The sequence below is a fragment of the Centropristis striata genome, chromosome 17 (assembly GCF_030273125.1).
Source record: "Centropristis striata isolate RG_2023a ecotype Rhode Island chromosome 17, C.striata_1.0, whole genome shotgun sequence".
Taxonomy (NCBI): domain Eukaryota; kingdom Metazoa; phylum Chordata; class Actinopteri; order Perciformes; family Serranidae; genus Centropristis; species Centropristis striata.
The window spans coordinates 35,370,865-35,395,906 of record NC_081533.1 but is presented as its reverse complement, the minus strand read 5'-3'; the positions used below and the strand labels follow the sequence as shown (position 1 = coordinate 35,395,906).

The following is a 25,042-nucleotide window of genomic DNA, read 5'->3' as shown; positions in this document are numbered from 1 at the left end:
GCATAAATGGGGACAATAATCTCAGATTTGTCTTGACACAGCACATAAACGATGTGGTACAAACTGTACATGGGGAGTTTTAAAGATGATAGTGTTTACCAGCCAGAGGAGGCTGAAGAAAAGACACCAGTGGGGCTATAGCGTCATATTTGAGTCAAAAGTCGCGCGAGCGATAACACATCTGCACGCGCATTTATTTCGTGTCACGCGCGCAGATTTCAACTGCCGCGTGCACTTTTTTGATCTTTGGGCACTTATTCAGCAACCGAGTGAAGCAGATTCTCCCCCGTGCTGACACATTGGGGGCGGGGCCAAGGCTGACCCCGGGCCTCTTATGATTTTCCAGCCCTCCACGTGATAAATTCAGCACAGACCAGATCGTTCGGGACAGGAAGTCGTACACAGACACAAAATGAAACATCCAGTATATTTTCAAAATAAAGTACCTCAGGTTAACGTATTTCACAACTTGAAGACGTCATGATGGGCGGGGACAGACCTGAAGTTTATTTATATACAGTCTATGAAACAAACAGAAATCGCTAAGTGAACACCTCCTGCAGCAGCAGCACATACACACTGTACTGCTACAGAGCTAACTGTTAGCCTGTTAGCACATACACACTGTACTGCTACAGAGCTAACTGTTAGCCTGTTAGCACATACACACGGTACTGCTACAGAGCTAACTGTTAGCCTGTTAGCACATACACACTGTACTGCTACAGAGCTAACTGTTAGCCTGTTAGCACATACACACTGTACTGCTACAGAGCTAACTGTAGCTAACTGCCGCTAACGAGGTCGGCCGGCTTGTTAACAAGAGGCTCTTGTCGGCTCCAGACGGGTCCGGTGTGTGTTGACGGACTGCGGAGATACTGTATGATCATTTAGAAACAAGAAACAGCATTTTTTAACCTTTTTATTACCAGTGATTAAGCGTAGAGTTGTGGTCGTGAACGTCATGAAACAACCGTTGTTGTCGTTTAGATGATGCCGCCGCTACCAGCTGTCAGCAGTAAACTGAAAAGGCACCCACGTGGAGGGCTGGAAAATGACCAATCATAAGAGGCCCGGGGTCAGCCTTGGCCCCGCCCCCAATGTGTCAAATGTCCTCGTTCCGCGCGAGCAGAGCTCCACCGCGAGCGAGCACGGGGGAGAATCTGCTTCACTCGGTTGCTGAATATGTGCGCGAAGTGCTGCGCGCAGCAGTTGAAATCTGCGCGCGACACGAAATAAATCCGCGTGCAGATGTGTTTGACTCAAATATGACGCCATAGGGGACATCCTGTAATGTGGAGTGTTGAAGAAGTATTTACTATCCAGGTGGAGTACGTTGACAATGGCAAGTTGGATAGAAAGGGTCAATATAGCTATCCAACAACATTTGTGCTGACTGAATAATACAGCCTAATCTCACAGAATTAAGTGAAATGACCACGACCTCTTAAAACAGAAATTCTGTGCTGGTTGCACGTAATGTGCGACAATTACTTGCCAATGTAAAGTCAATGGGGATCCTTTTTTGTGCTGGGCACAAGGATTCCCTGGTTTAACAGCCCCACTCAGTGACGCAGTATTAACCCATTGAAGCCTGGAAAGCGGATACGTCGTTTTGTAGTATTTGTATAAGCTCTCAAATTTACATTTACATTTAGTCATTTAGCAGACGCTTTTATCCAAAGCGACTTACAGGAAGAGTAAAAGCAAACAATCAAGGTATAGTGCAATAAGAGCTATTAGTGCTAGTGACAATTCTTTGAGGAGTAGACTTATCATGTGGTCTAGGAGAGAAGATGCTCTCTGAAGAGCTGGGTCTTCAGGAGTTTTTTAAAGGTAGAGAGGGACGCCCCTGCTCTGGTAGGAACTGGTAGTGGTTCCACCAGCGGTGAACAAGAAGTGCAAAGAGTCTGGATTGCCTTGGACCAACGGGGGGCAGAGCCAGAACCGTTCATTGGAAGAGCGCAACGGTCGTGAGGTAGCATATGTCTGAATCAGGGCGTTCAGGTAGGTAGGAGCAGTACCAGAGACAACTTTGTAGGCCAGCATTAGAGATTTGAATTTGATGCGGGCTGCAACAGGTAGCCAGTGGAGCTCAATGAGCAACGGTGAGACATGTGACCTTTTAGGCTGGTTGTAGACCAGACGCGCCGCCGCGTTCTGGATCATCTGAAGCGGTTTTACTGAGCAGGCTGGCAGCCTGTCAGGAGGGCATTACAGTAGTCAAGTTTAGAGATGACAACAGCCTGTATCAGGAGTTGAGTGGCTTGTTGAGTTAGGTAAGGTCTGATTTTTCTGATGTTCTAAAGTGCAAATATTTTTTGAATTTCATTTCTATCTGCTACAGAGGTTGAAAAATCTATTATTTAGTAGAAGCGTTGACACTTCTGTTGAATTTCCAGAAAAACTTCAGGTTTTAGGGGCTTATTTTAAAATTGCCCAGAGGTTTTCCAGACAGTTTCAGGCGTCAATGGTTGACAGGAGTTTAAATGGCCAATGTCTCACATTCGGGGCAGGATGGGTCGAACAAACGGAGGACTTTCACCAGGAGAATGAGGTTCCTGTCCCATGTGAAAACAAAAACTTTTTAGGTAACTTACATTGTCTACGCAACTTCCGTAACTTCCGTGGCTCACTTGTTTGTTGTCACATGGTTTTTTTACGTAACTTTTTTTAAATTTAACTTACGTGGCTCACGTCACTTCAGGCATTTCCGGTATATTTATTTACTGTTGAAACTGTCTTTTATAACGTCTAACCAGGAAGTTTTTTGGAGCCTAAATTCACAGAAACTGCAGCCTTTTATACCATACGTGTATGTATAATGATGTGTGTGATATATTCAGAACGCTCTGTGTTGGTGGAGCGTAATTTTCACACATTTTGTGCCACCAGAATGGAATTCTGTGTTAAGAAGTGGAGGTAATTTCACAAAATTTTGTGAGGTCAGGTTGGAATAATAACAAACCTCTACCACATCTTGCTTAGTGTGCTGCCCCCGCGACCCAGCCCTGTATTAGTGGAAGAAAATGGATGGATGGTGGTTGGGGTGGTGGAGGGCCATTTACAAACTCAAAACTTCCATTCATCCTTTTAAAATGAACTGTAACCATAATTTTCCATTATATTACAGAAGGCAACAGTTTAAAAAACAGGTGGTATTGAACTTTTGCTTAATAATCATATATCAATGCTCATCTGGCAATGGGGTCGTGTCTGTTCCATAGCAAAGAAGAGAAATATGCAAATCTTCAAAGTAACTTTTTTTTTTTAAGATGCAGACAATATTCTTGAATCTTGAGTTGAATTATGAACTAGTGCAAAATTAAAGTAGTTACAACTACCTTAAGTACTAAATTGTACTTAAGGACAGCACTAAAGTAGAAGTGCTGAGTTATTTTTCACCACGGCAACAAAAGACATAAGATAAGACATAAGAAAGACATAAGATATTATAATAAAGATACTCTCCAGGAGGAAAACCTACATAAAACACATCATTTTCAGGGTACTCCCTCTTATCTCTAACCAAAAGTTACTCAACAGTCCTGTTCTGCCCCCTGCAGCAAGAAAGCAGATCTTGCCTTTCCCAAGTTGCTAAGACATAAAAGAAACATTGTTATTGCTCCAGGTGTTTTTTATTGTAGCTATAATATTATATTGCTGATCTGATACCTAGCAACGGGCTCAAAGTTCAGATGTTTTTATACTCATTCAAACTTCACTGTGAAAAACAAACACAGAATCACCACACAGTGTTAAAAGCTGCACTTATTTCCTGATTCATTTATGAATTTTCTTATGTTATTATAATGTTGAACATAATTTTGCAGTTATTTGGCGGTTTTTCCATCATTTGCACCTGCAAAATGAATCTAATGCATCACTCTCATGCAGTTGAACAGGGTGAGTTCAGGTCAGCAGACATCTAATGATTTATAGACTTTGGCCGCAAATCTGATGAAACAATCGCCGCCTCACGCAGCAGGTACAGTTTGTCGTCTTCTAAATGCATTTTTGCCTCTTCTGTATGTTTCAACTTTTATTTTAAAAGGTACTTTCACATTCCAGAATAGAAGTAGCACTGTGTGTAAAAGAATATAGTTTAAAATCGTAGTAGAGTAGTCATTCAATTCTGTTTTGATGTTTGACTCTCAACAGTAAGGCTTTGTTATCTTACATGCATGATAAGACATGGTTCTGATTTAACCATTCGAGCATACGTTAAATTATAACACAAATCTGGCATGAAAAAATACATTTTAGATTAATTAAGAAACCATATTTGCCACCACAAAAAGTGAATGTGTAGATTAAAACAAATTTAACTTTCCAGGTCTGTCTGTTTAACTCTGTGACATGGATGTGGATTATGATTTATGTGAAAATGATTTAGCATGCATGCAATATAATATGATACAGTATATGCATATGAGTACTGATCTGATGGGGATTGTATGGTAGAATAAGCCACCACACAAGATACAATACATTTGTTTTATTTTGAAGTCTCTTCAGTATGACAATAACATAGTATGCAGAAAACAATAGTTCAAAAGAGTTTTCTCCATACAATAATGGTATCATGTATTGTGGTTTCTTTCCATTTTCAGGACCAGATGGCAGGACCGTCCCTTCAAATCAAAACCATCAGTGTTCTGGTTTTCCATCTCTTCATTGCACATTCATGTAGAGGTAACTTCCACACAAACACAATATGTAAAGTCACAATAAGGCTTTTAATGAGAGGCTTTGTTATTGAGTAAAGCAAAGAAATGACCATGTGTGAAATTGAAAGTATTGCTCTTATTAAATAATTCTTCATTTTAGTTTTCCGGTCCTCATTTAACGGTTCTGGTTCACTCTCACCACTATTTGAAAAAATCCAATACACACTGTATGACATACACAGCCAGAGACTGACTGCTGAACATAATGGAGCATTTTGCAGCTAAAGAGACAGGAATTTCCCTCCAAGGTTCAAGGTTCAATTTATTGCCATATAGTGTAAACACAATTGGAATTTTTTACAGCCAGTCATGCATGGATGTGGTTGACAGAAAGGACATACAAGACAAGACATGATATGACAAGACGACAGTGCAATGGATTGATAGGTGCTGTAAGTGATAATACTGATAATGATAAATAACAGAGTGCAAACAGTGCATTCAGTCCTGGTGGGGTATTGTGCTAGCGTTGAGCAGCCTGGCGGCCGTGGGGAGAAAGCTCAGGCGATGCCGGGTTTTTGCAGTTCTTGGGAGCCGAAGCCTTCTTCCAGAAGGGAGCATTTGGAACATGGCTAAAACCTGGATGAGAGGGGTCTGCCATGATTGTTCTTGCCATTCTCACAGTCCTGGTGCCGTTTGGCCTTGTCCTTGTCCTTGGCTGTTGCAGAGATGGTGTAGACCAAAAACAGAGGGAAAACACATGCAATATTGGTCTTACGAGACACAACAACAAAATAAATTACAATGTGACTTTGTGTCTGATTGATTTGATAACAATTTGCGTACAACTGACATAATATCGTGAAATTCCAAGTTGATAAGTTGAAATTTTCAAAGATCAAACAGCTTGCTTCTGAGATGAGATGAGATGAGATCCAACTTTATAGACATTGGCCTTTTTTAGTTATTGAAACATTTATATGGGAAAGGCACCACAAAAATATGTTAAGGCTTTTTTGAAGCAGCCACAGTATTTACAACTTTCCTGCTAGCAACACGATGCTTAATTTAATTTCAAAGATGACCACATGAGGAATGATATAAAGAGTCTTGAGAGGAATGTCCTGTACTCTCAAAACAAAAACACTTCTTTAAATCATGTAGAAAAAAACAAGGAAAACTGTTTGACAAGATGTTGCATTAAGCAATCAGCTTACGTAACCCATAGCTTTATGTATGTTGTTGAGATTTTGAAGGTGTGCATGTTGGCACGTCTGTAAGCTATCGCTGCACATTACACCAGAGGTGTCAAACTCTGGCCCGCGGGCCAAATTTGGCCCGCAGTATAATTATATTTGGCCCGCAAAAAAACATACCAACTGATAACCAGAGCTGGCCCGCCGGTATTATACAGCGCAAATAATACTACAAATCCCAGAATGCTCTGCTGGTGTTTTGGCTTGAACACAGTAGATCAGTGTGAGGCAAACTGAGCAACAATTAAAGTTGTCTTTATGCACTTTTTCTTGCTAGTCCAAGGCATAGGCTTGAATGGTTGCACATTCATTGAAGGATATTATTATTTTGTGTGCTTGCAAAAGCACACTAATTGTTATTCACCGGGCTTTTTTTGTGTGCTTGCTTGCAAAAGCACACTAACTACTATTCACCGGGCTTATTAGTGCCACGGCTGAGCAGCGAGGCACTCTCCTTCACTGCAACTCTGGGAGGAGTAGTCGACCGAAAAAACACCATGGAAGAAACGGAAGATTAAAAATAAGAATAAGCCCACGGAATAACAATTAGTGTGCTTTTGCAAGTCATTGTTTGGTCATTAGTGCCACGGCTTAGCAACGAGGCATCTGTTATTATTGCTCATGTTTATTATTTTGTGTGCTTGCTTGCAAAAGCACACTAACTACTATTCACCGGGACTATTTCTTCCGTGTCATTTTTCGGTCGACTACTCCTCCCAGAGTTTTGGTCTCACATACACAAAAAAGGTATCAAATCGACGGGCTTGCCCATGACAAGTGTGCTATGACTTTTCTAAGGGTTTCGACAAACGGTTTTCAAATTATTGGGCAAAAACACGTCAAAAAAATCCCCCCGATGTAACCCTATGGAGAGTCTAGAGTGGTGATGTCATCACGCAGAGTGTAGAGGGAGAGAAAGAATTGTCAAAAAATACATTTGAAAACTGCGCTCCAGGCCGCAAATTTCACTCTACAGAAATAATTTATACATAGAAACGTAGGAAAATTTGTCCTCTGGTAAAGCTGTCAGAGTTATCGTTTGGGAGTAGGACACAGAGAAGTGCCACCAACACGCACCAAGAGCCTCATTGGCTCCCATATTAAAAACGTAGGATGATATCTGAAAAAATGAGATGTAAGAGTTTTTTTAGATCGCTCTAACAAAGCCATTTTTTTCATTTTTCTTAAAAAAAAATACATGTAGACGTTGAGGAAGAACTCAGGACGCTCAAAGTGAAGTCGGATCAATGATAGGTATTACTGTTTTGCCAAAAATGCTTTCTGTTCGAGGCCAGAATTTTCAGTTTGTCGACCTCTGGCTGCTCAGTGTGGCGGACCTGTCAGTTCATTTCAGTTGATTGCTCTGCTCTGATTGGTCGACTCCACCTGGCCACGTGGTTGCTTAGCTACCAAAGCACCTCCCCTCCTCCAACACAGGCATTTTAACTGAAAACCGTTAACTGTAACTCAACAGACATGGCGTTTCTTCATAAAACATGAAACCTTATAACTTGAGCATACATTGTCCAATCTGCCTCAAACTTGTCATGCATGATGATGGTTCATCATTTACCAGTTCTACATAACAATGTTTCATAAATTCCCGCCCTTTTTGATTAGCCACGCCCCCTTTTACGAACTAGTGAACTGTTTGTCCTAGAGACTTGTATGAGGGCCAGAGGCAAGCAGACAATCAAAATTTCTTTAGAAATTTTCTAGTTTGGTTTATTATTGTTATTTTATTCTCACATTCATATTCAGCCTGTGGACAAAGATTACTGTTAAATTGAAATTTAAAGAAGGCCGCATATAAAATAAAGGGACATACGATTTTTATTTAAATTTTATTTAAGAAATGAATTCCATTGATGTGTTTGTTTGTTTTATTTGATATTCGATTTTGCATGTTTGCAATATTAAGTTATATCAAGCTTTGCTTGTTCCGTTTCGTTTGAAGTTGTTTAGGTCCATTTTTTCAATAAATATCAATGTTGGCCCGCGACTTTGTCCAAGTTTTAAATTTTGGCCCACTGTGTATTTGAGTTTGACACCCCTGCATTACACCATTCTCTGCATAGGTTCACATGACATTTATGTGTATCTGTGCTTTACACAGCTGTAACCAATGAAGTCAGAACTAATAAAAAGATTTTTACTTCCAGGTCAGGTCCAGTTAATTGGTTCACGTCAGCCAATAGTGGGTCCAGTTGGGGAGGACGTCATCTTGCCATGTCACCTGCAGCCTGCGGTGGATGTTGCCACCGTGACGTTGGAATGGACGAGATCTGACTTGAAGCCCAGGTTCGTCCACGTGTGGCGTGCTGGTCAGGACCTCCAGAATGTAAAAAACCCATCGTACAGAGGAAGAACATCGCTGTTTGTCAATGAACTGAAGAAAGGAAACATATCACTGAAACTCTCCAAGGTGAAACCTTCTGATGCGGGCAGATACAGATGCTTCATTCCAGATATGAACATAAACGCTGTTGTTGAGCTTGTTGTTGGTAAGTAGATACACATAACCCATATGTACAATGTGGACTTTGGTGTAGTCTGGTTATGGTGATACCATCTATAGAGGAAGCTGTTGAGGGAACAGGTCAAGTTATACCCAACATTTACTCAAGTACTTTACTTCAATTACCATTTGAGCTACTTGCACTTTAACTTGAGTTTTATGTAACTTTATACTTCTTACTCCACTACATTTTGCTGACAGGTTAAGTTACTTTCAGCCCAAGATTTAAAACATGATACATTTAGAGTGATGAGACATTTATTTTTTAATTATACCTCATAACAGTCGTTACAATTAGCCCTATCTTTACAAAATAAAAATGCTGCTTACATAAATGCATCGATACAAATAATCCAATATTTTATTTGGAATGTATATATAACATTCTGCATAACGAGTACTTTTACTTTCCCTTACTTGATGCTGATACTTTTGTACTTTTACTTCAGTAAGTTTTGAATGCAGGACTTTTACTGTAGTGGAGTCATTTCACAGTGTGGTGTTAGTACTTTTACTGAAGTAAGGCATCTGGATACTTTTTCCACCATACAAATAGACCGTTGAGTCCATTCTTTACTTATTGGTATTTCTAATAATGGATATCAATCAACATGCTGTAAAAGAGTTATGTTTCATCTGTAGTCCATGTGTAGATGTTGTTTTCTGTTGTGTTTTTTGGCTTTGGAAGACAATAAAAAGACCTGACTTTCCAAAATATTTATATACCAAGAATTGAGAAGACATGCTGATGCAAAGTAGCTACGTTTATCATATAAATGTTTCCTTTTGCTCATTATCAGGTGCTGTTTCCTCACCTATCATCAGTTTGAGAGGGATTGATAGAGACAAAGAGGGAGTGGTTCTCCAGTGTGAGTCTTCTGGCTGGTATCCAGAGCCTGAGGTGTTGTGGCTGGACGGTGAGGGAAAGCTCCTCTCTGCTGGACCTACAGAGACAGTCAGAGGTCCTGATGACCTCTATACTGTCAGCAGCAGAGTGACTGTGGAGAAGAGACACAGCAACAGCTTCACCTGTAGAGTCCACCAGAAGGACACCAACCACACCACAGAGACACACATCACTGTTGCAGGTAAAGCTTATCATTTTTAAGATATCCTCGTCTTTTAAGTTTCAAACATCAGTGTTATATTCATAACAAAAATTGTGTTTTATCATTTTAGATGAGTTCTTTAACGTCCGGTCCAGTTGTGCTCCTCTCATCGCTGGTTTGGCTGTTAGTCTGGTACTTTGCATCCTGTTAATTTTTGCAGTTTTCTTTTTTGTGTGGAAATGGAGACAAAACATCACCAGTAAGTCAACTCTAGTGCTTTATTCAGATTCAGATTTTTTAGGATGAAATAGTGATATTAGTGCTAAAGGGTTAAATTAAATTAATTTTGACTTGATTAAAATTCAATATTTCACAGTTATGTTTTCATTTTGGTGTTTGGATCATTATGTTTGTTCTGTTACTTTTCTTTTTATTGTGGAAATGTAGACAAGACAAAATCAGTAGGTCACAAATTAACTGTAGTGCTTTATAAATGTAATTTCTTCTGATCTTTTGAGAAAATGTATGATATTATAAGTAAAATTGTGTAAACTAAATTTGATTGAAATGTCAAATATTGTCAAAAATGTTTTCAAACAATTATTGTCTACTAAAATGTGTTAGTGTGTTGTTTTATTTCCAACTCATCTCTCATATGCTGTGACATCCTAAATAATTTATTTCTACTGCCTCTGCCTCATAGATAAAACTGATGGAGAAGGAGAGAAGAAACGCTCTAAAACAAAGAAAAGTGAAGATCAGTTTGACACTGAAGAAGAAAAGGAGCCTTTAAATGAAAAAGAGGAAGATAAGATCAAACAAGTAAGTAAAGAGTTTCAAGTTTAACCCGAGCAAGAAAAAAATTTAATCAAGAAACAGAAACTGTTCACAAAATAATTAAGAAGAGAACAAAAGCAGCTCAAACTCTCTGATAAACTGCATCTTAAATCTCTCCGGGAGGAGCAGCAGATGAAGGAGGACAGGGGAATGAAGAATGAGGTTCATCTGCACTTTAATAATATCCACACTAGTATCAGTTTCAAGACACATTATTTAATTATTTATCAGCCAAAGATCAAACTTCCAGTAGTTTAAAATATAAAGTCATACTAAGACCAGATCCAGGATCTGAGTCCAGACTGAGATTATTGTCCTTTTCCACATCAAAAATCATAATCATTAGTTTATTGAAACTTGAACTACTTCTTTTATTTATTCAGTATATTTTATTAAATTTCTCTTCATCTTCTCTCTGTTCCCAGATAAAAAATGAAGTCCAGCTGCAGGTCAAAGATGAAAAGCAGAGAAATGAGAATAAACTGGAGCCTCCGAGGACCGAATATCAAAAGTCTAAAGATGACCCAGAGATCAAATGCAAGGAGGTCAGCCTTAAATACAATAGTTTTCTTTAATTAATGTTGAACGTCCCATTGACCCGTATGTCAGCAGACAGTGCTAAGGAAACATATTATTGAATACAAAGATTTTAGAAGTCACTTTTGTCTGCTATAGAAAAAAATAATAATAAAAAAAAACTGGACCCAGATCTCAAGTGCTCCAGAGTCTGATTAAGATGACTTGATGTCGTGTTTACCAATGTGTCTTAACAAAAGAATACTTCTTTCTTTGCAACATTCTCCCTCAAACCAGGCAGAGGAAAAAGCTTCTCAGTCCAACTCTTGGGTGAGTCCTCATGGTATAAGTGTAATAACAGTGTTATAACACACTCTGAGGTGTCCTGTACAAAGCAATAAACTCACTTTACTTTAATCAGCATTATTACAGTACATTGAGTGCAGAGATGGCCACAACTTTTATATATCTTGTTAAAACCATAAGCTAGTTGTTCATCAAATTTGAAAGTACAAAAACACATTCTATACAAACTGATATCACATTTGCAACATTGAGCAGTCTTAGTGTGGCTCTTTGCCACTGCCTTTCAGTAATGCTGCACTGTAACTTGTATTCCTTTGATATTTGAATTTCAAAATAATATATTTTATCTTTTCGTTTTCAGTCTTAAATTTTTATATTTGAATGTCATTTAACATATGTCTCTTTCTAATGGTTTTAATGTTTTGTGTAAAGCACTTTGAATTGCCCTGTTGTTGAAAAGTGCTATACAAATAAACTTGCCTTGCCATGGGTGGTGCTGACAAATGTGACAAATTCTGTCTTTTTAGGTTGCAAATATTCCTCCTCAGGATCAAACCCTGACCAGATCAGCCAGTCAGGACTCTGCCCCGGGACACATCAGTGTGGATGAGGTCGACCTGGAGGGCGGATTTGTCCGTCTCAGCAATAACTCTGAACAGGTAATGTTGTTTATGTGTTAATGAACACTGATTTATGATAATGTATAGTAAGCTATGAAATGACAGAGTAAATCCAGAGATAATCCAATGACCCATTCAAACTCAGATAGTTATTCTACCATGACAGCACAAAGACTTATAACAATTGAGCCACATACTGTACAAAGTATTTTGTTACACTAAAGTTATGTCACACAAACTATTGTGAACATTGCAATTGCCAAATCAGTGTCTCTTTGTCTCTCCCTCTATCTCCTGCCTGACTTCCCTCCTGCAGGACCAGACCATGGGAAAGTGGGAATTACATTTACAGGTCAACAACAGGAAACCAATCAAATATTCATTCAAGAAGAAATTCAAACTGAAGGTTGCAAGCTCTGTCACTGTGAGTTTAATGGATTGTGTTTGTTGATTTTTTTGTCTTTGTTTCCAATTTGTATTGTAATTGTATTCAGATTACAGACATTTTGACTTGCAGTTAATGGGGGCTCTGTCGGGAAAATGTTTCACCTGTATGGTAAATTTCTGAAGTTGCTCTTTACAGATCTGGGCAGCAGGTTCTATTAAAGGGGGTGACACCTCCACTGACCTGGTGTGGTTAGACCAGATGTCCTGGGGCGCTGGAGAACAGCTGCTGGTCAACCTCTACAGCAACACTGGAGAGGTCTGACATCACATCACATCACATCACATCACATCACATCACATCACATCACATCCATCTGTCTGTCTGTTATCTGGACAGGAAGTTGAATATCTGTAAGTGTGTGGGTCTATCTGTCTGTCTGGTGTCTCCCTCTCAGCTAAAGGTTAGAGAAGCTCTGGAGCTTGATATCTCTCAGAAAAAGTACAAGAAGAACTACAGTTCCTTTACCAGTCTGGACTTTGCCAAAGGACACATCATGGTGGAAGAGGCTGACATGGAGGGCAATTATGTTCGTCTCAGGAACAACTCTAGCTCTATAGAGGTAATGCTGCTGTGTGGATGAACACTGCGGAAGTTATATAGGAGCATGTAGTACATGTACAAGTGTGTTCAGTGATAGAAACCATTTTTGGCAAACTGAATCACATGCTGTACAAAATACTGTACACCTAATTACGAACATTAAAATCATTAATGTCTCTTCATCTAATCCTCTGTCTCCTACCTGATCTCCCTCCTACAGAAACAACAACTGAGAGACTGGGAATTACACATAGAAGTCCACAACAGAAAACCCATCATGTACAAATTTCCCAACTCAGTGAAAATCAAGTCTGGAGAGACTGTCACTGTGAGTTTTTTCCAGTATTGTTTGTAACTTTCCCTCTTTTATTTTTTCTGTTTGTTTAAGTTTGTCTCCAATCATATATGAAACTCATTGCAGGTTGTCAAATTTTCAACCGTAGTTTGAATTTAGTGAAATGAGAGAAGGAAAACATGAAACCAAATGGAATTTTATTTCAATTGACATTGACATTGACATTTCGTCTTGTGGTAGTGGAGGGTTTCATCTGCAAATAACCACTTGTAGGGTAATCGGTGAAGTTTGTTTTTTTCAGATCTGGTCTTCAGATCATTCTGATAAACAACATCCCTCCACTGACCTGGTGTGGCAGAAACAGAAATCCTGGGGCATTGGAGAACAACTGCTGATCACCCTCTACAGCAGCACTGGAGAGGTCTGACATCACTACATATCACATATGTTATACAAGTACACTTTTTGGACATAAGTATGTGGACACACACGCACGCGTATGAAGAGCCGTATAGCCCATAAGTCAAAATTGCCATTCACACACACATAAAACAAAACACATTCACACATTATAGTAAAAACCTCACACACAAACAGGTGAAATGCGTTCACAAACACTACTGAAATGTTATGCTGTCTCACACACACTACTGAAAAGCTTTCATACACACAACTGAAATGCTTTTATACATACAACTAAAATATTGTGCTCTCACACACACTACTGAAATGCTTTTATACATACAAGTGAAATGCTTTCATACATACATATGACATGCTTTCATACATACATGTGAAATGCTTTCATACATACAAGTGAAATATTTTTATACATACAAGTGGAATGCTTTCATACATACATGTGAAATACTTTCATACATACATGTGAAATGCTTTCATACATACAAGTGAAATGCTTTCATACATACATTTGAAATGCTTTTATACATACAAGTGAAATGCTTTCAGACATACATGTGAAATGCTTTCATACATACATGTGAAATGCTTTTATGCATATGTGGCGTAGTTTGAGCCACCGTGAGTTCTCTCCTCAGCAGGTAGGACACGGAGTACAATCACAGTTCAGGTTACTTTTATTAAATGCAGAACCGCCGTACCTCTTTTTTGGTCTTGGGCCTTGGGCAGGCTGCAATAGCAGCTGTCTTTTCTACCTGTGGACGCACCTGCCCGCCGCCCAAGTGGTACCCCAGATACCGTACCTCCCTCCGTCCAACTGCACACTTCTTTGGGTTGGCCGTGAGCCCCGCCTGCCTCAGTTACTCCAGCACCGCAGCCACCTGCTGCACATGCTCCGCCCAGGTGGTGCTATGGATGATTACGTCATCCAGGTAGGCGGCAGCATATGCAACATGTGGACGCAGCACGCGGTCCATGAGGCGTTGAAATCTGGCTGGGGCCCCGAACAACCCGAACTGAAGTGTAACAAATTGGTACAAACCGTATGGAGTGGAGAAGGCCGTTTTCTCCCTGGACTCTGGAGATAGGGGAATCTGCCAGTAGCCCTTGGTCAAATCCAGTGTCGTGAAAAAACGAGCAGTGCCCAGGTGATCCAGGAGCTCGTCGACCCGGGGCATTGGATAGGCATCAAACCGTGAAACATCATTCACCCTGCGATAGTCCACACAGAACCAGATGGACCCATCCTTCTTGCTTACAAGAACGATGGGGCTACACCAGGCATTGTTGGACTCTTCTATTACCCCCATCTCCAGCATCGCTTTCAATTCTGCCTGAACCACTTTTCTCTTGTGTTCAGGTAACCGATAGGGCTGTGAACGCACCGTCACGCCCAGGTGAGTCTCAATGTTGTGTTGAATAAGACTTGTGCATCCTGGCAGGGGGGAGAACACGTCAGCGTAACTCTGTTGCAACCTGGCAATATCTGTTCTCTGGGACGGTGAGAGATGGTTTTCACAAAGGAGCGAGGCAGGATTGGCCGATTTTGGAACCTCTGGCCCCAACTCATCTCTCTCTGTAATTGCCGTCACCAGGGAAACAGACTCAGCCTCTCTCCATGCTTTAAGGAGGTTGAGGTGATAAATCTGCGCCTCCCCTGTCAGATCGCACAAGCTCATAATCGACATCACCCACTCGTCGTGTGACCACAAAAGGTCCTTACCACTTGGCGAGTAATTTGGAGGTTGAAGATGGGAGTAATACAAGCACTTTATCTCCCGGTGAAAATTGTCTTAGCTTAGATCCTCTGTTGTACAGCTGCTGCTGACGTTCCTGGGCCTGGAGCAAATTCTCCCGTGATAACCGCCCCAGTGTGTGGAGTTTTGCCCTCAGGTCCAGGACGTATTGTACTTCATTTTTACTGGGGCTTGGACCTTCCTCCCAGCTTTCTTTAACAAGGTCCAAAACCCCCCATGGTTTCCTGCCAAACAGCAGTTCAAAGGGAGAAAATCCTGTGGAGGCCTGGGGTACCTCGCGCACTGCAAACAGCAGAGGATCTAGCGACTTATCCCAATTAGGACTATCATCGTGCACAAACTTACGGATCATGGACTTCAAAGTCTTATTCAGGCGCTCAACGAGGCCGTCAGTTTGCGGGTGGAAAACACTGGTTCAAATAGACTTGATGCCCAATAATCCGTACAGTTCTCTCAGTGTTCGTGACATAAACTGGGTGCCTTGGTCAGTCAGGATCTCTTTTGGGATCCCGACTCGGGAGGTAACTTGAAACAGTGCCTGCGCCACACTCTTTGCGGAGATGGTTTCGCAGCGGCACTGCCTCTGGATATCGCGTTGCGTAATCCACAAGAACTAACACAAAGCAATATCCCTCTGCGCTCCGGTGAAATGGCCCAATGAGATCCTGCCCTCTACCTGTGACTTTTTTTTACTTTTCATTTTGCTTCATGCTGGATGTTGAGGCTTCCAGTTGTCTCTGCTGATATTGTAATTTGTGTTGTCTAAGGCGGAAGCTCAGGAAGCTGCTAATTTCTGTGTGTGCATGTTGTGTCTCTCAGCTAGAGGATCGCATAATGCTGGAGCCTGAAGGGTCTCAGAGTAAAACCCAGGAGCAGGACAGTCAAGACAAGAAAACCATCATTGTAGATGATGTAAACCTGGTGGGCAAATCTGTCCGTCTCATCAACAAGTCAGACAAGGTAATTTTTATTTCTGTGGATGAACACTGTGGTGGTTACGGTGGTGTAGAGATTAGTAGTATTGCCTTGCAAGAGATTGCCAGAAGGCCACAGGTTGGACTCTGGCCTGTAGTCTCCCGTGTCAGCCTGGGTTCTCCTCAGGTCCTCTGGCTTCCTACCACAGTCCAAAAACATGCAGCCTAGGTTTAATTGGTGACTCTAAATTTCCTGTTGGAGTGAATGAGAGAGTGAACGGTTGTCTCTAAGTGTGAGGAGAGTTTTAAATGGAACATCCAAACCAACTAATGACCTGCTGAAAGCATGTTTAAGAAAGGTTGAGAATGGAAAAGTTGGTCCCAGTTCTTTCTCGTCATAAAACAAAATTAAAACAAATAATGCCAAACACCAACATAACCACAAAGACCACTGCAGTGATTTGTTTTGTTTTTGTCTCATCCCTTTTCTCCTCAACAATTGCTCTCACACAGCCCCAACAACTGAGAGGCTGGAAATTACATTTGGTGCTCAACAACAGCAGAACAATCATACACACACTGGAGGATCGTTGTCTCTATGTAGGACACACTTCCACTGTGAGTTTGTCTTCATTTTATCATCTTGTCACATGGTTCTAATTTATTTATTTACCATTTGTAAAGTAAAGTTAGCTGTTTTCAGATCTGATCTTTAGATAATAATGTCAAACACAATCTCTTCACTGACCAGGTGGATTTGAGAAAAACATCTTTGGATGTAGATCCGAATGCTGTAAACCAGCTGGAGGTCATCCTCTACAGCGACACTACAGAGGTCTGACATCACATCACACACCTGACAAACACTAAAAGGCCAAAAGTATATGGACACTCACACATACTTCTGTTTTACGTTCACTACAACTACAGTAACAACTTTCTTTTTTCTATTACCAACAGAAAATTTTCAAGAGTGAATATACAAAGAAGCCTCCTCCAGTGAAAGATCTTCCAGCTGAAAACATTGAGCAACTTTAATCCCTCAGAAGAAAACTGATAAACACTAAAAATGACATTATTAAATGTAAAAAAAATATGGACGAGGGGATACAATTAAACTCAAAATCAAAATGTGAACTAAAGCAAGTTTGAGGTGCAAAATAAGTAACAAATGTGCCTTTACAGTCATCATGTCAGTTATATTCTGGATAGAGAGCTCAGTGAATTTCTTTATTGTCAGAATTGTACTTTATTGTTTTCCTTTATTGAATTTCCTACTCCATTTTTCTAAAATAAAAAAAACAACAAGATAAATACATGTTTGATTTTAACCCTGTGGAACTCTAGTTCATGAGCTGATGTTTATTTTTAACAATATTTCCTTTGAAAAATGTAACTTACAAATATGTTTTTTTATTTGAGCTTTGAGATATAATTTCACAATGTATGAGTGAAGACAATTTTGTATATATAGATATTTGTTCATTGCTTTTGCTAAATCAGTCAAAAAACTTTTGTTAACTTTGAACACTCAATATTTTTTCATTTACATAAAAATAAATTTTAAATAAGAGACGAACAACAAAAATCTGGTCAGGAACGTTGAAATGTCCCTTTGAAAAATATATTTTTTCCTTGTAAATAAATGCAGTTGTTATCAACGATCTTGTGTTTGATGAAAAGTTTGTATATCAAAATAATAATTCTGTTAATAAAATACATTCAGTCTAATGGAGAGCATCCAATGCTAGTTACAGTTCTAATATTTTTTTTGTTAACCTAATGCAGAACTGTCAAAATACAGTACTTCATATGAATAATGTTGAGAGTCCTGAGCAGGTAAAATGATGAAGCACTTCACAAAAAAAACAAACAGCTGTTTTATTTTTCTGGTTCTGCTTCTCATCATCATCGTCTCTGAGAAGCTCAAATTATCACCAGCATCTGCAGAGTCTAAAACAAAACACACAACAACATTTATTGAGAAAACTGTCCGCTCGCCTTTTAAAATAACTTCATGCATCATTTAACTCAGTTAAACTTAAAGAAAGGTTAAAACAGATGAAGAGTCTCAGTTATTTTTGTGTAACTGTGAGTTTCCCACAGTGCAGCAGTCCCACCAGCAGCAGCAGCAGAGCCACCATCACTATGGTGAACACCGTCCTCAAGAGGAGAAGATTGAGATTAATATTTCTTGAAGAATTTATTAATGAGGTTCGTATGACATCCAACAAAATATCGGTCAGTGTTTTAAATGTGTCACGAACACTGGTGACTGTTTAAAACTTAAACGCTGTAATACAGAACAACTTAAGGTTAGGTTTCAAAACCAAAGGTCATGAATAGCAGCAGGGTTCACCTTAAAATAACTACTTACATATAGAACTAAAAAGTTTCTAACAGGACATGAACTCGCTGACATCAAATGCCCCTCATACACATTCTCCCTCTCACACACACACACACACACACAGACACACACACACACACACACACACACACACAAGCATACACATCACATACTCTCATTTTCACAGTGAATATCTGTTAGATTAGATATTGTGTATTTTGTTTGTTTTTACGTTGATTTTTAGAATAAATATATTTTGGAATATACATGCTGTCCTTTTTAATATTGAAGATTTATGAAGCCAACCTCACCTATGAAAAAAATCCAAATCTAATTTTATTTTAAAATAATTTAATTCATTTTATTTCTGATGTTATTTTATTTAAAGTAAAAAAAAATCACAATTCCAAATTGGTAGTTTAGCAATGTGATGGGACTAAATTAGGTTAATTGGCTGTCTTTTTTCTGTTTTACAGAGCGGTGCCCCATTTCAAGGTGACTTGATTTAAATCAAGCCATATTTAAATATATATGTTTTTAATAATCAACAATCTTTGTTAATAATTATGATAGCCATCTAAAACCACTTTTATTTGTGTTGCCTAGTGTGAGGCATCATATGTATATATATTTGTTGGGATTCCGAAACACCCATTTATGCTCTATGCCTCGCAACGGGGCACCATTAATGTGTTGTGAATTAATGTAGGGGTATCTGGTTACAGATACAAATTAAGGATGGCTCTTTTATGAATAAATGATGACCTTGCAAAGGGTGTCAATCATGTTATGAAAAGGGTGTTATCATTAATGCTATCCCTCCCATAACGATACCAAATATGTAGGGATGAACCTGTGCAACACTTGTGTGAATCTCACGGTTCAAAAGTGTGGTTAGATGGCTATAAGAGTTATTAATAATTATCATAAATAATTATCAATTATAAGAAATGATATGACTTGATTTGCTCTAAGTCAGCTCGTAGGGGCACCATCTATAAAACAGAAAAATATATCCAATTCACCTAAATCAGTCTCATAAAGTTACTAAACTATCAATTTGGATCTGGTTATTAATTATGAATATAATTATAATGGAATGACCTCATTAATATTTAGTAATGGCTGAAGGAATCGTGAATTCTTGTCACAACAGAGGCCAGCATATCGTTCAGAATGTACAACATTAAATAGACAGTATTTGTAATCAACAGGTATTTATTCTAAAACCAAAGCAAATAAAGGTACACATCTATAAAGTATAGATAACTACATTACAAAAGAGAGGAGTGTGTGTGTGTGTGTGTGTGTGTGTGTGTGTGCGTGTGTGTGTGAGTGGGGGTTGATGCTCCTCATACAAAGGACCATAAAACTCCCACTGTGAACCCAGCTGACTAGGCCTGGTGGCCATGTGGCAGTTTGAGGTGTTACAAACTGTATCTTGTTACAGCTAACTTAAAATATATCATGTGTAAATCAGTGTGTGAGCAAATCAAAGGGTCAGTATAGTTAGTTGCATATAAGACTGACTGTCTGTATAAAGCAAGATTAACATACAACTTTGATTGTTGGTTGTCCTTGTTGTTGAGGTGAAGCTTTCTCTGGCAGTTGCAATGAACTTTGTGTTCATCAATGCAACTTTGGTGCGCAGAGAAGGTCAGAGTTACAGTTGTTTCAGAATTCCTTATGGAAAGGAGGCTTCAGAAGGAGCACTCTCTGTAGTTCTCGCGGCAGAGTTCCGCCTGATGCGCGCACACAAACACACATGCGCCAGGGTTTCCATTGATGACCTTGAGTGTGGCGGCTTCCTCCGAGACATCCGCGAGCATTCACACACGCACTGAAGTTACGGGACTGTCCACCTCACTTCTCCGCTGCAAAACAATTCCAGCATGATCGAGAGATGCCTGAATGCCTTCCTGACTGTACAGATGATCACAGATGATCCAAACCCTCCAAACACACTGTTGCATACGCCGTTCGGTTAGCATTAGCTGACAATTAAAGTTGTTTTAATCACAAAAAGCTAAACTGTGCCTAACGGTCTGAATTACCTCCTGTTGCTAAATGCTGCTTTCAAAAGAAGAGCACAGAATCCACCACAGAATTCACAAGAAGACTGTCAAAAAAAGATGACTTAAATAAAACATACAAGAATCTTTTTTCCTTTACAATAATTAATTAAAATATGCAATGATTTGGATCAGTGTATATGATGGAAAAGTGGCATTAGAATCTGCGAGAGGCCACTAAATTTGGACTTTTTATGGCAAAAAAAAATATCTGAGGGAGGGCCAACACCCGGTCCCCCCCCCCCCCCCCCCCCCCCCCAGCCTGCAGTAACAAGTAGGATAACAAAGATTCTATGTCACTGTATCTCCTGAATGAAAATGTAATGTGAGGTGTTTGCTCTCATTTAGCTCTCAGAGTGCATAAGATTGAGCATTGTGGTGTAAACTAATTCATTTATAAATCTAGTAAAAGCAATTTGAAAGCTTTGTGTATTGGTAATTACCACTTTTAAACACTTTTAAACCATTCCTTCTGTTAAGTTAACCACTTGCTATTGCTAACTACCTCAGTTAAACCTTCTCTGTAGAAGTTTAAGAAGCTTGGTTCAGCATTTGAATACAATGGATTCAATGCAATCTTTTCAGACATTTGCTGTTAAATAAATGCTCCCTTTTTCCCTTTTTGAGTAAAACACATAAGGTCTGATGCCAGTCGCCAACTACCGGTAAAACACTAAGAGAATATTATTAGCATATACTTCAGGAAACATGCATTAAAATACATTTGATTACAATACATGTGACTCTGAAGATAAGCTCCTTAAAAAGGTTTTCATATGTTAATTATGAATGTACATAATTGCTGAATATTCCTTTTCTCTCAAACAGGAACACCACAAGTGTTAAATCTGAGTTTTATAGATGTATTAATATTATAATAATAATGCTGTTTGGTTCAATTCAATGTTCAGTCCTGAAAAAATATGTCCTGTTCTGCCCCCTGCAGTGACGACAACCTACTCATTGTTGGGATTGTACCACAGGTGAATCTTGGGTTCATTTGTGGACTTCAACATTTGTGGACTAAATGCAACAGCTTAAAAGAGTCAACTCACAAAACAGCGCTGACCTGCCATTTTGTGTCCTCTCAAGAACTTCCCTTCCCAGAATGCTTGGCATTTACGACACCTTCCAGGTCACGTCATTGGTCAAGGCACCTTTGGGCACTGCAGGTGGTGCACTGGTCTGCTATAAGGGGGCCAGCCCCTTCTCCCCTCTTTCTCTTTCTCCACCGCTCCCAAGAGGAGTAACACCTCTTCTTCAGGAGGGAATCCAGAGGCCTGGACTCACCAGCCCCCCTCCTCCCTCACCCCCTGCTGAGATCCTCTGCAGCTGAGTTGAGGCCTTTTACGTACAGAATCTCCTTTCCTTCATATGCAACTAACTTACTAACCTTTGACCTGCTCACACACTGATTTTCACATAATATGTTTTAAATTAACTGTTAAAAGGACACAGTTGATAACAGCTCATACTGCCACACGGCAAGGCCTAGTCACCTGGCTTCACAGCTGGAATTTTTACGACTCATTGTGTGGGGAGCTTCAACCAAATTGATAGTTTAGAAACTTTATGAGACTGATTTAGGTGAATTGGCTATATTTTTCTGTTTTACAGATGGTGCCCCTCAACGAGCTATGACTTAGAGTTACTTATAATTAATAATTATTTATGATAATTATGAATTATACTTATAGCCATCTAACCACACTTTTGAACCAGGGGGATCCACACAAGTGTTGCTCAGGTTCATCCCTACATATTTGGTATCCTTATGGGAGGGATAGCATTTATGATAATGCCCTTTTATTATCATATTTGACGCCCTGTGCAAGGTCATCATTTATTCATAAAAGAGCCATCCTTAATTCCCAACATTTTTGGTGACCCGTGATAGAGGCAATTGGTATCTGTAACCAGATACCCCAACATATTTGGTGCCCTGTTGCGTAGTCCTAACATCATGAACTGTTATGACTCCTCACATGAAGTCGTATTGTTATTGCTGCTGATTGTGCCTGTTGCTAGGTAACTGATCCCTGTTATAAAATATTACAGCTGCAATTGAAACAAAGTTCAGATGTTTAAGATTGTTGTGCTGATCTTTGTAATGGTAACAGGACAGAATCACCATTCTCTGTTTAAAGTCAACTGGTGAATTAATTAATCCTCTCTTCAACTTTAGTCTTCAATCCACAGATATGTTGGATCTTAACCATGATGCCAACAATCTTCCAGTGTAATTCACTGGTAATTTAGACCAAACTGGTGACAAATTATCAATGATTTACAGATTTTGTCTGTGTCGTCTGATGAAATGACTATCATGATTGTCGTGAAACAGGTACGTTGTCTTTTGAATTCATTTTTGTCTATTTTACATGTTTCAATCTCTACTTTAAAAGAGATTGTCACCTTCTAGTAAGGAAGAAGGTCTTCATTTAGACCAACATATAGTTTATAAAAGAGTAATAACGTTTTTAAAGCCTTTGTGTCTGTGGAAATGTACCCATATGTCAAATGGATTTTGTAGTTGTAGGGCTATAATAAACCAAACCACTTATGTATATTATATCACATGCACACTGTTGAAAAGAACAGCAGGAAGTATGATTTAATATCAATTAAAATCTCAGTCAATAATATTGATATTTTAGGGTGTTTACACACAACACAAAGACAACATGGACTACAACATAGAGATTGTGTTACAAAATAAATCTTAGAGGCTTAACAAATACAAAAAAAAATTTTTATTTTACATAGAAACACATTCACATAATCCTGATAAGGAATGGCTCTATAACATATTATGAATAATAATCAATTAAATCAGTTATTTACACTGTATCACTGGTTCATTTTCAGGGCTGCAGGATGTTTTACCAGAACAAATTATCCCTTCAGTCTACACTCAGTGTTTTCATTTTCCATCTGCTTCTAACACACTCTTGTAAAGGTAAGTCACATACCAAGCTGCCCTAAACTCACAATCAGACTTCCCCATCGTTCCTCTGTTTCTCTCCTTGGACTTTAGAAAACAAGGCTTGTAGCCAAATGGACCAGCACCCTGAATGCTTCATATTCAGAGATTTCAGACTAATACTCCTTTTTCTGTCAATGCCTGGATAAAGTCTGCCACCTGTTGCCCCTAAAGTTTTAAAGTGAAATTGATCTTCACACCTCTCTATGTGTATTTGTCCTGATTTGATTGAAAAAGGTTGACATTATTTATTATTATTATTTATGATTAAATATTAATTTTCTCGCAAAGGGCTGCAAAGAAGACACATACACATTTATTTTTCTTTCCAGGTGACTCTCAGGTAATTGGTCCAACTCAGTCAGTCGTGGCAGCTGTTGGTGATGACATCATTTTGCCGTGTTACCTGAAACCTGCGATGGATCTCACTAGAGAGACGATAGAGTGGAGGAGGTCTGACCTCAACCCAATATTTGTTCATGTGTGCCGTGCTGGTCAGGACCTTGTGAAGGATAAAAATCCTTCCTACAGCAGAAGAACTTCACTGTTCACTGATGAACTGAAGAGAGGAAATATTTCACTAAAACTCTCCAACGTACAACTCACCGATCAGGCAACATATGAATGTGACATCCCACTACAACATAAACAGTCTTCTGTTAGACTCGTTGTTGGTAAGTAAACATTCAGCATGTGTTGAGATTGGTGCAGTTCAGTGTTTATCATTGTTAGCAACATTTCATTTTGTCACTATTATTATTTATTTACCTATGAGGTAAATAAAACCAAATGGATTAGACATCTCATCCATTTGCTTTTGATCGGCCTAGTTCATAAACAGGCTTCATTCTACAATAAATCAGAGGGTTACACTAGATAGATGAATGCCCTCCACCCACTTTATGAGCACACAGCTGCCAGCCCAGCTTATTTATCCTTCTTTCTCTCAAAGCCAGCCTCCAACCCCTCCTCCCAAGGGAAAAGTCAGCCATGATGACCCTCTTAGTACGGATGCTTAAAGTCAGCCATTGTGTTTCACTCGAGACCCCACCTTTATTTGGCTGCTTCAAGCTCCATCCCCTTGCCCGACAACACTCCCTCACGGTTAGACGCTGAGCTGGCCCTGTTTTCCTCCAGCCTGTGTGCCTCCAGGATTTCAGCTAATTTGCACAGTACCTGGCCATCTGTACTGGCCCTGTTTAAACACTACCTTGCATCCGGAAGCAATGTGCATTGGTTCTGATCGTTACTGAGTGGATATTTTCCCTCTGAGCCAAACCAGAGCTGCAGTTCTGGTGATTGGAAAAGGTATCGTTAGTGGCCCTGATCTGGAATCCAAGCCTTGCTCGAGCGTCCTCTGCATTTCCGCCAACGTAACTGTCCTGTTTAGCCTCCAAGATTGTCCATCTTGATGTTGACCCACAGCTCTGACTTTATAACAATCCTCTTACATTTTCCATTACTTCAGACATCACCAGGTTTTTCCTCTTC

The 25,042-nt window shown here is 39.5% G+C and overlaps 1 protein-coding gene across 1 annotated transcript; it reads left to right on the top strand.

Annotated features, from left to right (window-relative positions):
• The first annotated feature begins 3,976 nt into the window (after positions 1-3,976).
• On the top strand, positions 3,977-17,785 carry LOC131989135 (uncharacterized). Its single transcript, XM_059354330.1, has 18 exons — positions 3,977-3,988; positions 4,614-4,695; positions 8,089-8,430; positions 9,245-9,532; positions 9,624-9,752; positions 10,197-10,315; positions 10,756-10,875; positions 11,144-11,176; positions 11,680-11,811; positions 12,089-12,196; positions 12,356-12,475; positions 12,615-12,779; positions 12,981-13,088; positions 13,357-13,476; positions 16,052-16,192; positions 16,660-16,764; positions 16,898-16,981; positions 17,107-17,785. The coding sequence occupies exons 2-18, from the start codon at positions 4,620-4,622 to the stop codon at positions 17,182-17,184; spliced, it is 2,268 nt and encodes a 755-aa protein (XP_059210313.1). The 5' UTR covers positions 3,977-3,988; positions 4,614-4,619; the 3' UTR covers positions 17,185-17,785.
• Positions 17,786-25,042: the final 7,257 nt, after the last annotated feature.